This window comes from Egretta garzetta, unplaced genomic scaffold, assembly GCF_000687185.1.
Source record: "Egretta garzetta isolate BGI_Z169 unplaced genomic scaffold, ASM68718v1 scaffold56, whole genome shotgun sequence".
In the NCBI taxonomy this organism is placed as follows: domain Eukaryota; kingdom Metazoa; phylum Chordata; class Aves; order Pelecaniformes; family Ardeidae; genus Egretta; species Egretta garzetta.
In genome coordinates, this window is record NW_009260182.1 from 2,524,162 (window position 1) to 2,540,989 (window position 16,828).

Below are 16,828 nucleotides of genomic sequence, written 5' to 3' on the forward strand. Positions count from 1 at the left end.
GGAAAGAGGTAGATTCTGTCCTGCATAATATTGAATTTAATTAAACCAGACAAATAAAAGTGAGATGGAAGGTGCATTATCATCCTTGCTTCAAAGATATAAAACTACAAAACAGAGAGCAAAGCAGCCAGGGGCACACAGGGAGAATCTGTGCTAAGAGCTGGGAAGGGAACCTAGAGATCACCTGAAACGTAGCCAGTCTTCTGCATCAAAAGCTGTTTCAGAAGGTAACAGCTAAAAGAAAATGATGCCTTTAGCTTAATGAAGAGCATCAAGTGGACAGTTTTAGGACACTAAGTACCACTGGATCAGACAAATGCATGGAAATGTAGCAAGAATTTAGGAATACACAGATAAAAGATTCTTAACCAGCTTCCAACTACATCAAGAACCACATTATACAGTCAGTTCCACATGTTCATTGAGTTTTGTCTTTAAAAAGGTAGTTTGATTTTCCATTTTCCTTCCCTCTGCTGTCATTCTAACTGAAAACCTATTCCAAAGGCAACAGCCCTAATAGTTCAGAATTTCCCCCTTATTTCAATAATTTATTCAACTTACACCTCTATGCTTTTGTGCCACGAGTGTCCTGTAGCTTCATAGCTCTTCTTGTTCCAAGTTGTTTATTTGTCAGTATTTACATGCGTTCCGTAACTCTGCTCAGTTTTCATTTCATGAACAACCCAAGCCAAGCTCTTCTACTCCTCTCTCATGAAGCTGCCTACTGATTCTTCTTATCAGCCACTTTCCCAAGTACAGGTACAGCATTTCTATTTCTTCTCCAGTCATATGAGACCATTTTGACTTGACTGATTTGCTGAAAATCTTCAGTGTGAGGCATGAGACTGACAATTCATATGCTATTTTCTTTCCAAGTGCAGGCATGTCGATCATTCAGTCCCTTCAAGCTGGAGGGATGCCATCAGCCTTGGCTGTAGTAATTTCCATTCTATACTTGTAATCCTTTTAGTCGCCTCACTTTGCCTTGCCTCCACAGATAATGTGAGCATTATTATTAGAAACTTAGGCAAAGTGTTCATCTGGCCTTACAGTCCCCCCATAATCTAGAAGTTATCCTTACTTATGACCTTTTCCTCCTTCATATTGCAGCCTCATTTCTTCTGTCCTTTTTCTCTCATTTCTGTAAGTTTGATTTGGTTATACGCCAAAATACACTTTGCCCAATCTATACTCTTGCTTTGAAACAAGGCAGTAAAACATGTTGGATGATATACCCTAATCAGGCCACACCTTAGGTCTCAGTATCTTGTCCAGTGGTGCTTTAACACCACCATTTGCCAGTACTCTCACTGTAAATCCCTCTGTTTAAGTATTGGGGTGCAATTTATTCACAGCTTTGGTATCAGATCCACTAAGAACAGCCCTATTATTTTACAGTCATATTACAATAATTAAAGCTAAAGAAATAAAACATAATGTGAAATCCTCAAATACCATAAAGTTTTGGTTTATGCTTCATATGAAATTAAGATTATTAAGTAATACTGCTCTTGAAAAGTAAAATCAAAAGCACACCAGGCATAGCCTAAGGGACTGAAAAAAAAGTGGTATCAAAAAGGGATTGCTATCTCAGTTATCAAACATCTAACACTTAGCTGCCCATCCAAGCTATCACCGCATTTGTTTGCTGTGCTTCTCTGTGATTGCTAAAGTACCTTTTCTGCACAGTTCTGCCCTCGGGCTCCTTCCTCCCTCTTTGTAGAGACACTGAACACTGTCCTTTTCTGACAAAGCTCCCTGTATGATCTCATCCTGTCTTCCCCTTGTCTGGCCTCAGCTTGGCCTCCTGACAAAAGCAGAAGTAGCTACAAGAGCAACAAAGTTCAGTAGCTCAATAAAGTATTAAAAAAAAATAATATGTCAGAACAGAAAATTATTCCCCCATCTTTTTTTTTTTTTTTAAACACACACTCTGATTGGTGAACTCTGTTTTACTTGAATAGCATACCTTAAAATAAAACTACCAAACCACTTAAAATCTTCTCTAGGAAGGACAAAACCAGCAGAGATCGTGCTCAGAAAAGGTCCGAGCAAGCACTATTCAGAAAGAGAGTCTTCTTCAGGCTTAAGGAAGAAAAAACGGAATACTCAAACACCCATGAACTCACATACTAAGAGTGACTGAGGTTGCTGCAGTTTGAAAGCAAGTGAGCAGGCAGCTAACCTGCTGGGCCATTCCCTAAAGGCATCACAACAAGGCAAAGGAATTTGCTGTGGAAGGTTTGGGGAGCAGCTGTCACCAAAAGAGACATATATATTTTTAAAGGCTTTGTCATTTGTCTTCAGGGTGGAAAATGCTGTACTTGACCTCCTGCTGAGGCAGCAGCCCAGATGCAGCAGCCTGGGCTAGAAGAATAAAGGAGGCACGGCTATTATTTCAGGTACAAACATCAGAAAGCAAAGACAAAAGGCACAGTCATTAAATCATCATTACTATTTCAAAGCACACATGACAACTTTTTAGTACTTTTCATGCCACACGGGTCTCCCCTCAAGGCATTCTCCAAAACAATTTCTATTAGCTAATTGTTAACTACCTCAATGGCCGAGTAAAACAAGACAAAAAAGCAGGACATCATACATTGTCTTGGCAACACGAAACGGTCCTGGATGGGAAATGCTAAGGAGCTGACAGATCTTGGTCTGTTCCCCTGCCTTCCCCCAGGGCTGAGGCTGTGCCACCTGAGAAGGCTGCTGTCCCACCTGGCTCCAGCCTCTCATCTCACCCTACTTCCCCCCATGCTTGCCCATACACCGACCTGCCATCTGCTGCTCCTGTAAGCACTCCTCAACCTCCAGCTGAGCAGGGAGCTACCACCAAAATGGTTTAAACCAACTGGGATGAAACGGCACAGGGCCAACTGCATGAGCCAGGGGTGTGGATTTCCCATAGAGTTGAGCCAGTTCAGCAGCTGGCTGCACTGCCTTCTAGCCTCAGGCTCCAGCCCTCTTCCATCAGGGATAACCGACACCCTCGGGCACTGCCATGGGGACCCTCACTCTCCTGGGGCCCTTCAGAGAGCCAGCTCAGAGAGCCAGAAAACAAGCTGTACCAGCAAAAGCTCTTCTGCCAGTACAGGTCCCTAAGAAAGCTCAGGCTGGGAATCGCCAGGGAACAGGAGCAGTGCTACTAATCGCACTGTTCAGCTGCCTCTGCAAACCAGCAGACCTGGGCCACACCAGGCTGGGGTGGTCCACCTGCTCCACACAGCAGAGCTGCAAAGCCTGGCAGGCACCACTGCCAGGCTGCTCTAGGGGTCCCAGCTTGCAGGACATCAGTCAACAAGCCTTGTCCTAAGCTGTAGAGCCACCAATAGTGGATGGCCCTTGAAAGGATTTGGTGCAAATATTTTTCCGTGTTCACCTACTCAAATGTGTTTTTATTAGAAAAGGTTTTTTCTCCTTACACTTCAGAATGTCAGACACTAAACAATATGGATTAAAAATGTTTCCAGAGCAATCTGTTTGGCAGCGTTGAATCCATACTTGGATGAATGAATTCAAACCATAGTAAATTCCCCTTAAGTCTGGAGGAAGGGAGAAAAAAATGCTTATTCATTAAAAATAATACCATTTGGTATCTACATCGGGGACTTCTGTAGAAGAAGTGTTGAAGGTGTCTTTCAATAGATGTAACAGAAAAAAGAATGAGTTACTCAAAGCAACATGCAAGAAGCCTTGACAACAACTTAAGCACGTCATGAAAGGCAGCTTTCAATGATGCACAATGTTTACAAAAATAGCAAAGGACAATCTCAACATTTTTACAAAAACTGAATGAGGGAGCAGAACCATTGCTTCTTTAGAAATCAGAAAATGTTAATACACCCAGATGTGGAAATTAACCCTTTCAAAAAAAGTCAGGATGGTCTGAAATGACCTTACATTTGTAATCCCAGCCTGTCAGCCTTTCCAGTTGGCCATTCAGTGATGTACCTCTTGCAGATCACATGTGAATGTGACATCCTTAGAGTAGGGGCTGTATGTGACATTTCACAAAATATGTTATGGTATGCCCCAATATATAGGTATTTAATACAGACAGTAACAGCAGTAAAAAAAGACAGTGTGAATGGGCATGACAAAATCCCTGGAAAGTGGTGAAACAATGGCATACATGGTAAAATTAAAGTAGTTGTGAAACCAAGATCACTGGAAATAAATCAGTTGTATATGCAACTAGGAAATAGGAAGCAAAGGACTGAGAAGGTTTTTGGAATACACTGAGAGAAGAGCACATGATTTCACTACCAGTTTTCCTAGTATTGTATCAATTAACAATGGAAAGACTGAAATCTGTACAGATTGCTAGGGCAATGAGTTGGAAAAAAAATCACATATTCCCAAAAAGTAATTACTGGTAGAAATCAAACACTGACACTGGGCTTTTCTAGGACATGATGACTGACCAGTGGTTTTCAAGACTATCTCCTCACCCAAGCCCTAAAGGAAAAGGACTACAGCATGGAAAGATCCCAAAGACACATGACCTCACCTTTACTAACACACTGACAGAGCCACACCTCAGGAAGAATTGGTGAGAGTGTATGACTACGTTTAACAGGTATATTTTCAAAGGAAATAAAGTTTTAATGTCTCACTTAATGCACTCATACCTGTAAATCCTCATTTGACAAGCTTTTTAAAAAACAAAAAAAATGAGAAGAGATGCGATAGCTAACTATTGGAGAAACTTCCTAGAAATTCAGAAAAAAGGGAGATCTTGCCTGGTCAACTGAATGTTTCATCTTCCACACAGTCTTCCCAGATGAAAAATCAGACCATTTATTCAACATTTAGTAAAATTAATGATCCCTTCCCATACAAAAGATAAATCAGTAAGTCCAGTGAATATGCCTTGATGTAAAAACCACTTTTGCACAAGGAACTGCTTAGAGCACTTATGACAAAAGGTAGCCACGAGTAAAGAAGTTTGGGGCTGATAAAAACCGAAAAGGAACATGAAAAGAATTGTTAACACCCAAACAGCTGACTACAAATTACTGGTTTGGAAGAAGGTAACCTTTTCTGATGTTCTAAAAAGGGGACTGCATACCCGTTTAGTACTAAGCAGAAAAGTTATCCTTGCTCAGTCTGGAACAGAACAGTTATCTGCCTGTTTTCCAAGCCAGTGCACATTATGTTGACATTCATCAGCTAAGAAAAGGAGAACCAGAATTAAATGCTCCAGTTAAACCAAACATGTGAGAAGCAGAAAGACCCTGAAGTGCATTTTCAATTTTTACTATACAGAAAAGCAATGGCAATACATCATGATCAAATACTGCTGCTTGATCAGAGCCCTGTAACAGATTGTTGACGTAAAATACTGGAAAAAATGGCTACTTAATACTATACTAGTAGCATTGCCATCTACTCTTGGCTCAAAATTATGAAGTTGAAGACTAGATGTACAAGAAACCACAGTGGTACTTTGTACAGACATATTCCGTCAAGGAACAAAAGTTTGGCAATAGATCTATTGGGGAGTGCAGAATTAATGTGAAAGATTTAGAGGTTGACATGTGGCAGAAAATCAATGGTTTACCAAGATGGAGGGGCCTGAGCGTGTTCATTCCCACCATGAAACTACTGAACATCAGTGCTTCTGGAACTAACATCTCATCTATAAGATCAAACAGGGCAACGAACAGCACTAGTTGGGGAAAATAAAAATTTCCGAAGTCATGTATCATAAGAACAGCATGCCATTGAAATGCTAAAAGCAGCAGCACTACTACCGCCAAACACGTGTTTGGTTTTGGTTTTGTTTTTCAAAGAAGGAAGGACAGTCGCAGATAGCGTTTATTCAGAACATGACCGTCCCAAGAATCAGTAGTACACCAAAAACGGCTTTTCCTACCAGCTGATTTTGGAGTGAATTTGTCCCTGTTGGCTGCGCATACTGCCAGTAGCCTGTATCCAAGATCCAAGTCAAATCCTTGCTGAGCTGCCACTCGACTAACCACCTGCAAAGGAAAAGAGAGAAAGCTTCATTAGGGGTTATTTGAGCTCTTTGCAAAATTACATCAACCTGCTTATCAGAGCTAATGTTAGGCAACTGAATTCACTGTGATTCCCACAGCACACACACAGTGTGAGGCATTGCTCTCCAGTAGCTTCCAGTGCAAGCACAGCAAACTGAACACAGGAGCCTTCTGGTGATCTGGTTATTTGACCACCCACCAGAAGAATGGCCTAGTGGTTCCATCAAAGTTGGAGAGGCAAAGCTTTTCTAGAATGCAAGAGAAATGTATGCAAAGATTGTACAGAATACATTTTACTGTACTTGAGACTTCAGGATGAGAAGTCCCTATCTCTGTCACAAGCAGTTTCTGGCCCTGTTCTCAAGAGCAGTGCCCAGGTCCTTAAGGTTAAAATGCCCTCCTCCACACTGATGGGCAGCGTTCTCCTACGCTGTGATCAGTGTCACAGTTGCTGCATTTCAACAATACCATATTGGGAAGCACATTTACTAGTTTTAGAATAAATAGGCCTGTGCAAGAAGTACATGCCAAGCACATTAAATAGGGAAGGAAGATTTTTTTTGTTTCGTTGGGTGTTTTTTGGTTTTTTTTTTGTCTTCTGGAAATGGGAGCTGATCTAGAAGGACTAGCAAAACAAGGCAAATCAAAGACTGGGGTTAAGGATGAAAAGCAGTCAACTGTTTCTCCAGGCCAGCAACTCAGCTATCAGCCAAGAATGTATCTGCCTGAAAATCTGCGTAGTATAAACACAATACTGAGGTCATTCTGGCAAACTATGCTGAAGTTATACATAGCAGAGCTTTTATATTGCCTGCTAGTGGCACAGGATGACTTCAGACTCAGAGGCATAGATAAAACAGATTATTCTTAAGACTGCCATTACTGCTTTGCATTGAAAGCAGTCAGTGGAGGTCAAGGCAATGTCTCATTAATGTGTAAACATTATTTAACCTCCTTTAGGCATCTTCTACTGTACCATCACAGAGGAACACGTTTTGGAGTGCTACTCAGGTCTTTAAAATAAAGGAGAAAGGACCCTCCCATGTTCTGTTTTGAAACAGCACATTATGACTGAACTATTTATTTTGAAACTGGACAGGACCAAAGCCAGATACACTTGCTCATCAGTGAACACACGGTAACTTAAGAAACACATCGCTTATATGCTTGGTTCATGTTAAAATGTGAAGCTACGAATACTGAGACCATGTTGGCCAGAGGCCAAGTCCCTACTCTCAACTGACGTCTTGCTAATTATGGAAAAAATTCTATAAGGTAACTCAGGAAATACAGAGACCTGTAAAACCCTGAGTCCATGGAAGCCAATCTATGCTTGCAATGCCTTCACTGAATAGATCGCAAAGTCTGCGTTTAGTACGCATCCTAACAACAGGCTGAGGCCTAACCTCTTACACTCTCATTTGACATCAGTTTCCCTTTCTTAATTTCCTCCACCAGAGAAAGCACTGCTCTGTACCTCACCCTGGCCAAAAGCAGAGTTTCCAGATGCCAGGGCGTGCCGCCCTGACACTGACTGCACCCTGAAGGCCATGGCATCATCCTGCTAAAGCCTACCTCCAGGGGGGTGAAGCTTTACCTTAGCAAGCAGTGCAAGCAGAAGACTAAGCATGAGAAGGCGAAATCTGAACTTGCAAATCTAGAGAAGGGAGCCAGTTAATTACTTATTGCTAAATTTTTTCATGAAAATTGTGAGGGAAAATAAATTGCGAATTCATTTTAGCTTAAGAAAAAAAAAAGTCTAAATTTGAAAGAAAGTGCTTCCACTGACAAATTGCACAAAATCCCCTTCCTCCTCTCAAAAGAGCAACAACAAAACCCTCAGCTACTTAATAGAAAACTGATGTTTCTAATAAAATTTTCATTTTGCCAAGAGTCATTTTGCACCTAAATTTTTCTTCTATGCACTTTGGTAAATGCAGAAAGAGGCTCTGTAAAACAAACTGGTCTTAACCGTGCTCAAGAGGGCCTTCTCTGGGCTCTTCTCTTTTGTACACCACTCCTCAGCAATCCCCTTGGTCAACACAAACAGGGTAGTTCACTTTTTATTTCCAGTTTCTTCATCGGCTTATGAATTTTTGCCTTAAATGTACTTAAAGTTTTTCTTTCAACTGTGACAGCTAAAGACTTACTTTCATTTCAAAATGAAAGTTGAACAGAACAGATCACATACCCTCCAAAGACCCTGTTTCAGGTTGCCTACAACTGAAGTCAGACAGTGCTCGCTCGGTACTTGGAGGGCTTTCCTCTAGTGAACCTGTATGCTAGGGACCTCCTGGCCTTTTAAATAAACACTGAGACTTCTCAGAAACAAGATGACAAATGCGTCATAGGAACATGATCCAGAAAACGCAAAGAACTGACTACAAGACATTTGGTAAGTTTAATATATTCAAGTCAGCAGACCCTGCTGAAATTTACCCTCGAGTGCCTCAGAGGAACTAACCCGGGCAAACCTTGTAACTGGTACTGATGATCTGCAGCAATTCCTTCAAGACAGAGACCTTGGAGGAACATCAAATCTCTAGTTTTAAGATGGTAAAAAGGCACATCTCAGAAATTACAGGTACCCAGACAGACAGCAAACCAAATTACTAAACAAACATTAAGTGAGTAATAGAGAACATCATTGTGAATCTCAGCACAGTGTGGTTTTGCTCTTTGACGGGTTAACTGGCCTTGTAAGTGTAAAGAAGACAGTGGATGTGACATATCTTAACTCTAATATGCCTTTTGACGTTGCCCTATGTGACACTGTGATAACAGAAGAACATAGCCCAGATGACAGTAGTATAAATTTTACTCAGATTATTAATTAATAGTCCTCTGTCAAATCATAACTTGTCCGGGATACAGGTAATTTCTATGTATTCAGTCGTGACTTGGGCAATGAAACAGAATAAATTGCAAAACTTCTAGATTGTAACAGGCAGAAGAGTCTGCAAATACTTGCAGGATAAGAGCTTAAAATAATCTTTATAAACTGGAAAAATGGCTAAAACCACATATGAAATACTAGAGACGGGAAAGAAAAAATCAAATGCCTAAATAGAAAATCTGCTCAGTGTCCAAGTAACTAAGGACAAATACTGGAAAACTATTCTAGGTATTAAAGATCAGCAAGCACAGGAACAGGCTACCTGTCAGTCCCTGGGGTTTGAAGGGTAAGGAGATTTATAGTAGACCAGAAAATATCTATACAACGTCCCAGCTTGGGGAACAAGAGTAGAAACCATGGACCTTTAGGTTTGTCCCAAGCCAAATCTCAGCGATTCCAGACACCTGCTACTGACTGGAGCCACCCAGCTCAGTCTGAACCCTGTCCCAGGAACTCTCCCAAGTTTGAAACCACCTTTGATTTCGATCTTTTGATCTCAGGTAACAGTGCTGATCAGATGGGACTGAGTCAACACAGTTTCAGTTACCCATTCAATGTAATGGGTAAGTGGTACGACACCACTGCCAAACACACTCAGGCTTTCTCTAGCTGCTAATTCAAGCTGAGCGCATCAGCAAAATTCAGATGATATGCAGGTGGCACCATGTGTTCAACCATGACTTCATTCTGCAATGCTGTAAGCACGTATCGTAGTTGACCTAAGCATCCGTGCCATAAAATTCAGTTGAAAAGTAGTGCATTTAAAAAAAATAATAGACATAGTTGCCAGTGATACCACAATCATAAATTGAGAAGATCATCCTTTATCACGGCAGAGAGAGGTGCTTGGCCAGCCCACGGGTCAACACAATATTTCTGTATGTTATTTTACAATAAGGGTTTAGACAGTTAGACCATATAAAAGCTAGCCTATTTCCTACAAATGCTTGTAACACCTAGCTTTTATTTTAACTTGGATATGATGCTGACAACTATTTCGCACTGTGTCGTTAGAGGAAGATATACCATATTTGCAAACAAACATTACTGTAAGATTAACTGCCAATAAGAAAATCTGATCACCCCAAACCTTTGAAATCTTTAATCTGAGTAACATTGCATTCATAACTGAGACATTGCGTTCACTGTCTGTGTCACAGCTCTGCAGAGTTCCAGATGCCTGAACTCTCAAGGGCCATTGATAGTGAGGGGAAAACGATGACAGTTAGGTTTTAATAATGTGAAAAGCACAGAAATTCAGCTACCAACTTCTTTTCTCTTAGCTGAATTTAACCGCAATATTTTTTTTCTTCCCCCCTCCCTTTCTCCTTTTGCAAGGCTAAGGAGCTATACCATGGCTAGCTCCACTCCCTGCCCTTCTTGTCATCACGCCACGAAGTACTGGAACAATGTACCTCTTAACCTAACAGGCCTGTTAATCAAGAGAGCTATATGACTGCTTATTATAAAACTCCCTTCCCATTATGTTGCACTTTCAGTGAATCTCTTAACTAGCAGCAGTCAAGAGCACCCCCCCCTGCTGGCATCAGAATGAATTTTACCAATTCAATTTGCTGGCTGCTCAAAACTAAAAATGCCAGCTGATTGCTAGTTCAGACAGCTCTGTGTTCAGCCACTTGTGCATACTTGAAATTATCTGAATGCAGTTTGAAGACTACAGCAGAAATTTTGTAATTAGAATTCTGCAATGTAGATGGTAATTTTTCCCCCTCAGTAACACACAAAGATCAGATAAACAGGAAGCAAATTGAGGAATTTTGCAACATGAATAGTGATCTGCCTCAAACAGGGAAAAAAAAAAAAAAAAAAGAAGAGGGGGAAAGGGAGGAAGAAATCTTTGTGATCTGAAGTCCCGGTCTGACGAGGCTCTTACACTCCACTTGCAGACGGGCTGCCTCAACAATACAGACAATCAAAGCAAGTGAGAAAAGTTATATATCATTAGCTAGTTTCTTGCCTTTGATACTTGAAAACAGACATTAAGTAGGTTCTGCAAATGCAAGAGACTCTACAGAGCCCTCGTATTCAAACTAGGGTTTTCTTAAAATACAATTTCCCACCCCATTAGGTGAATAAGGACTATATTCTCAAAATAAGCCAGTATCTCTGCCATCTACTGCTTTTCTTGACACTTCCTGCAACAGAGAAGTAAACCATGCTGAATAAGAATATCCCCTCCTTTGCATCCTCTTCCTCTGCTCTGCGTGTCTCTAACAACCATAAACATAGGAGAGAAGGTCACTATACTCAACCCTCTCCATCTGAAATTTTCTCCCAGAGGGAAAGATGCAGGGATTTTGCTTTGATTAAGCCAGCTGATCACTGGGTCACTGCAATACTATTGCCACCTGAGTCCTGGCAGACTTTGAACAATGATATGGATAAAACATACAGCCATCATATGAAGCGATGCAGGAATTCCAAAAGCGTTTTAATTCGGACAGCCACACATCTCAAACAAATATTTTAAAGTTGTAAGATAATCCATGTCTTGACTGACAAAATGAAGTTAAAAAAAGGGCTTTAGGACACCACGAGGCCATACGACAGCCAGTAACACTGAGTTATTTGGTAGCATTATGAGTGCTCTGAAGCAGAGTGTTCTGTGCCTGCTGGCTGTACTCTGTCGGTACAGCACGTACACAGCCCTGCAGTGCTGTGATGCACTGCAAACACATAAACCCACGTGCTTAACAAATGCAGGGAGAGGACGACGGAAGCAGAATTTCTTCCACGTGAACTTTTTGCTCTGGAAGTCTTGGATACAAAGACTAAATGCAACATTTCTAGGGCTCTAATGGGCAGCTGCATCCTGCCATTTTCTGGGTATAGATATGCTGAACCAACTCTTACATCTGTAATTACTCACATTCAGTTCCTAACCTGATTTGAAACCTGATTTTTGAATGTCACATGTTGATTTTGATTACATTTCTGCATTAAATAGAATGAACCCAGCCTGGTGTGAAGTCAATGTAGCAGCAGATACCTCGTGAACACATTAGCATTAGCTTGACTTTGTTGATTTTGCTGTTTGAGGCATCCTGTCATGGAAACTTGACATTATTCAAAGATACCGTTCTTGCCTTTTTTTTTTTTAAAAAAAAAATCAATTATATTTTTCATTACATATTGGATGAGCTAAAATAGATTTCTGTATCATGAAACTGAGAACAGCTATTTTTATTTTTCTTAAAATGACCTAAAAAAAAAAAATCTCATCTGTCTGAATTCCCAGATTTTCCAAAAAGAAATGCAATTCAAAGATTACTGTACCATGTATCAGTATCACTAAAAAATGAACCTGTAGCAGATACTGCCATCAGTTTAACACATATTCTTGCTATTTCAGCAACTCTCTTCAGCAGTACAGAGACCTAGTATGAGCTACAAGCAGCACAAAAGATTTAAATTAAATCCATAATCTTCAGATAGAGTGTAACTAGGACTACAGCTTCGGGTGTTGGAGTTTTTCTAAATTTAAAGAGAAACATTTCTTGAACAAACATGGGTGAGTTTCCCACATCTGATGACTGAGGTAGACCCAGCATTTGGAGAGGAAATCTAGAACATTAAGGTAGTGGGGAGAAAAAGGCATTTTTAATGACTATTTCAGCATACCTTTTTATGGAAAAACTGGGGTAGGAACTCTTGGTTGGAAAGAGAGACCCTGGTCCTAACCACAGTGGTCAGGGACCCCACTTTTCACTAGAAAAACTCTGTTACATTCCGTGCTTTGGCCAGAAGAGCCAGCTCAGGTAAGCACACCCTGCTTACCTAAATTCCTCCTACTGTCCAAAACCCTTGTGGTGCTGAATTTTTATTTCTTAGACTAAGCCTACAGAGTAACTGCACACAGCTGTGCTTCTCTCACCCTTTTATTTCCTTTTCAGGCACACTGAAGAGCCCTGAAGAACAATGAACTCGGTGCCCCTTGTAATGCTGAAGCACAGTAAGAGAACAAAGCAGTGCCTTTATTGTCCTTCGCTAAAGACAAGTCTGTAAATCTGTCCATTTTGCTCTCAGCTGTCCCCTTGTTTCCATTTCTGCTGCAACGCCAACACAAAAGATAGCCAAAGCCCTCAGTAAGATCATTTACATGTTAAACTGCTTGGCAAGAGCAGACCCATGGGATGAGACTGGAGTGGATCTGAGAAAGGCAGAAGAGTGTGAACCTTGCCCAACCAAACTAGGGTTATTTTTTCTAACTGTTGTGCAGTAACCGAAGCTGTTTCTTTCAGAAGACAGTAAGGTAATGCCATATGCAGTTCATTTTTAGAGAATGATACTTTTAAATTTATCAAGAGTATTAGCCTTACCATAATATAATCCCCTCCCAAAGTGCTTTATAAACTATGAACACCAGAATCAGAAGCAGTTTCAATCATAATAAAAACATAGCTGTGTCTGGTTTGTGGAAAGTGGAGGTTATTTTAATCAGCTCCCTGTAACACTATGCAAGAAGTAATGTTACATACCAAATAACACCGTATCCATTGCAATTTCAATAATTTATAGAATCAATTATTTCAATTATAATTCAAATTTCTGGCCTACAGACAGTTCTATTTGATTTGAAAATAACTACTTCTGAAAAATAACACCTAGCTTTCCTTGGCAAGTTAGAAGAGACTTTATTGTCTCTGAGAAAGACGATAATTTGTTTGCATGAGTTCTGCCAAAGCTGTTTATGGGAACCTTTCTGTAGCCTGTAGCTTGCAAGGAAGATAACAGAGTCAAAGCTTACCCCTCCCTCCTTGACTTTTTATTTATCTGTCAAAATGTGTTTTTTTAATAAACTTGTATTACCCACTCACTTTGGTGCTCTTCTATAATGGGTGAGCACAAAAAGGTAAGCTCTAGAATTAGTGTCTGCCAGAACTGTTTGAACATAACGGTGATGTACGTGCAGTAAGATGCATTTTTACCAGAAGGGGCACAGCTTTTGGGGCTTAGTTCAGGAAAACAAAGCAAAACAAATTTTATAGCACAAGCCACAGGTTTACCCATGTACCCTAAACCTTTTCTCTTTGACTGCACTTTACAGAATTATTCCCGTTTTATTCGTAGGCCTTGACAGCATCGGCCTGAGTTCTTTATCACAAGCAGAAGTTATTTCACCTCTAGAAGTGCAATCATTTAAAGTATCCTATATAACAAACACAAAGTATTTAACTAGCTAAACAAAGCCTGTTTACAGGCCTTATTAGACACCTCTCTGGTAAAATTTCAGCTGTTGTACCAAATCCTGAGTTTGTTCTTGAGATAAGAAAACCATTCCTATTATCTTGCATACAATGTCACTGGAGCCCATAGTAGCAAATCTAACTCCAGTAATATCAAGTACTGCTGCTAAGTAAAAATTATTATCTGCTGCTAATAGCCAGTATGCATACTGTGTACACGTAGTATTCTAAAAGAGAAGAAAATCACCAAGGAAAAATGAACGCTAGAAACGTGCTGATGTTCAACATGCGCTGTCTAGCTAACTCATGAAATTTTGAAGTCATCAGGATTTCCCTAAGTGCTGGCATTACAATGTAAGCACAGAAAACCTTCCATAACAGCCTATTCTATACATTATTATCAAAACCAGTGATTCCGTAAGTGAAACTGTAAGCTTTTCTGCTGACGACCAAGCACAGTATTTCCAAGACCATTCAGGGTCTGTTAGAGTGGCAACAGGAATAAAAACATACTGGTGTTATGAAGTGGACCAGATATTACTGAAAGGGCAGATATGAAGACGGTATGCAGGATAAACAGAACTACTTTCCAAGAACCACTTCTTAAAATTAAAGCCCAATTTCAAGATTTTGATTTTTTTTTTCCTTCTTATTAATAGGATTAAATCAAATTGGTTAATTTTTGCAAAAATGTTATCGATGAGACTTAAATGATGCAACAAATCTGTTATATCAGAGGTACCATTAAATTGGCTGTTCATAACACAACAGATGTGTTTTGATGCTCTGTCATTACATCTGATGCATTTAAACTCTTCAGCGTACGAATGGTTTGTTCATTCCTGAGAGAGCTTGCCCTTCTGCAATCATGACATACTAATATATTTCAATCTGGATTAGTATATACCATGTTATCCACTAGTAGAATATGATGATTTCATATCCCTTGATGGTTCCAGAACAGTTTAGTACACCACTTTTTCCCTGGTCAGAGAGCTAACAGAACAGAATGTCATAAAAGAATAATAATAATAAAAAAAAAGAAAAAAATCCTTCTGTACACTACAGAGGAGGAGCCGTATAAGCAAGCAAGCATTTTTAGTATTTGTAGAATTTCTGCATTAAATGCACTTGCCTTTAGGAATCCACACAGCTCAAATGTTGTAATGATGGTAGACACTACTTGCTTTAAAAAGCATATCCAAAAATATGGAAGTTTTAGGGGAATTTGTTTTTTCAGGTCTTTTTAAAGACTGGCAAAATAAAACAATAATCCTGTTTTAGTGGTCAAACAGACTTTCATACTGATTTTTCATTTTTCTTTTACCATACTCCTCACACAGAACAACATTAATAAACTTTGTCAGCAGCGAGAAAAATCAGCTCCTGATAGTACAGAACATGCAGCTAAGCAAGCTAGCGTAAAATTTGCTCATGATATTCCAGTATTTCAGCTGCCTTTCACTTATTTGCAACTTTCTGAACAATTTCCCCAGAAACAGACTGAAGTTCTACCATGCTTATTACACCAAGGTAGATAAACACATTTTCCTGTAAGAGGACAACAAGCCTCAACATCGACCTTTGCTAAATTCTGAAGAAAAAAGCATCATTTAGAAGAAAGATATATATAAGCAAGCTCAGATAGAATTAATTTTTAAAAGAGAAAAAAAAGGAGACCTTGCCCACTGTACTGCTACGTATTAGGAAGAAACAGGGCATATCACCCTCTTGGGGTATAACCATGTAGTTAAGCCTGTTTAATGGGAAGCAGGAAGAGGTATGTACACAGTGAGAAACTAAGGAATACCTTCCTTAGAGGGCTTTTAAAATTAGGAACATATTCACTGCAGTTTACATGCATTCTGCAAATCCTGTGTATTTAGCTAACACAAAACAAGCCAACTGGTTACGTTCCTGTGTTTTACCCTCGTTAGGAATATAATGAGATTACAACATGTGATAAAGATGCTGCTGCCAGTCAGTCCTACACTGCAGATAGCGCTCTCTCATAACAAGCTTGGGAAAGGGGGATTTCATGCCACCCTGTTCAGATTTCAGGGAGGAGTATGAAGCAAAGCAATACATGCTGTTCAACTCTCAACACTACTTAGATAATAAGGATTTTTTTTTTTCTTTCTTTCTTGTCAGAAGAAAGATAGTATTTTCATTTCAAGAAACTCTGATAACCAGGTATGGTGTATTTTACCTCATTATTTTTCATGGAGCATTTCCTTCTCGCTTTCCCTATGCTCTGAGGAGACAGTGAATCAGTAGCAGTCAGACCTTATTTTGACCCTGCACTTGGGCAGCGCTGCAGGACTGCTTATGTAGAAAGAAAAGATTTAAACAGCAAGGAAGTTGCAGGTCAGATTCACAATGTTCTAGCAGAAGTCTGCAGAGAAATACCGGGCACAAGCTGCCTAAGTATACTTGAGCTGAATGTCTCCTTTCCCAAATGCTGACCTGAAAATACTAGCAAAGTGTAAATAAAATATATTTATGGTCACATCAGATCCTATGTACAGTTTTTCATGAATGAGGTTATATACTGAAGAGAACTTTTACTTTAAACAGAATCATTAAATATCTTATCTTTGGACTCTACTAACATTTCCATTTCTTTTTCTAATTGGAAGAATGATATGCACCTCCTTAGATCACTGGATTTATTCTAACTTTTTTTTACATAGAAATCTCAGGGATGCTATACACTT

The 16,828-nt window shown here is 39.8% G+C and overlaps 1 protein-coding gene across 1 annotated transcript in view; it reads right to left on the reverse strand.

Annotated features, from left to right (window-relative positions):
- ZMIZ1 (zinc finger MIZ-type containing 1) overlaps positions 1–16,828 on the reverse strand; it is a 159,320-nt gene that overhangs the window by 124,162 nt on the left and 18,330 nt on the right. The window contains exon 3 of the mRNA XM_009641960.2: positions 5,885–5,990. Coding sequence (XP_009640255.1) covers positions 5,885–5,990 — 106 coding nt within the window. The remainder of the gene's footprint in view (positions 1–5,884; positions 5,991–16,828) is intronic.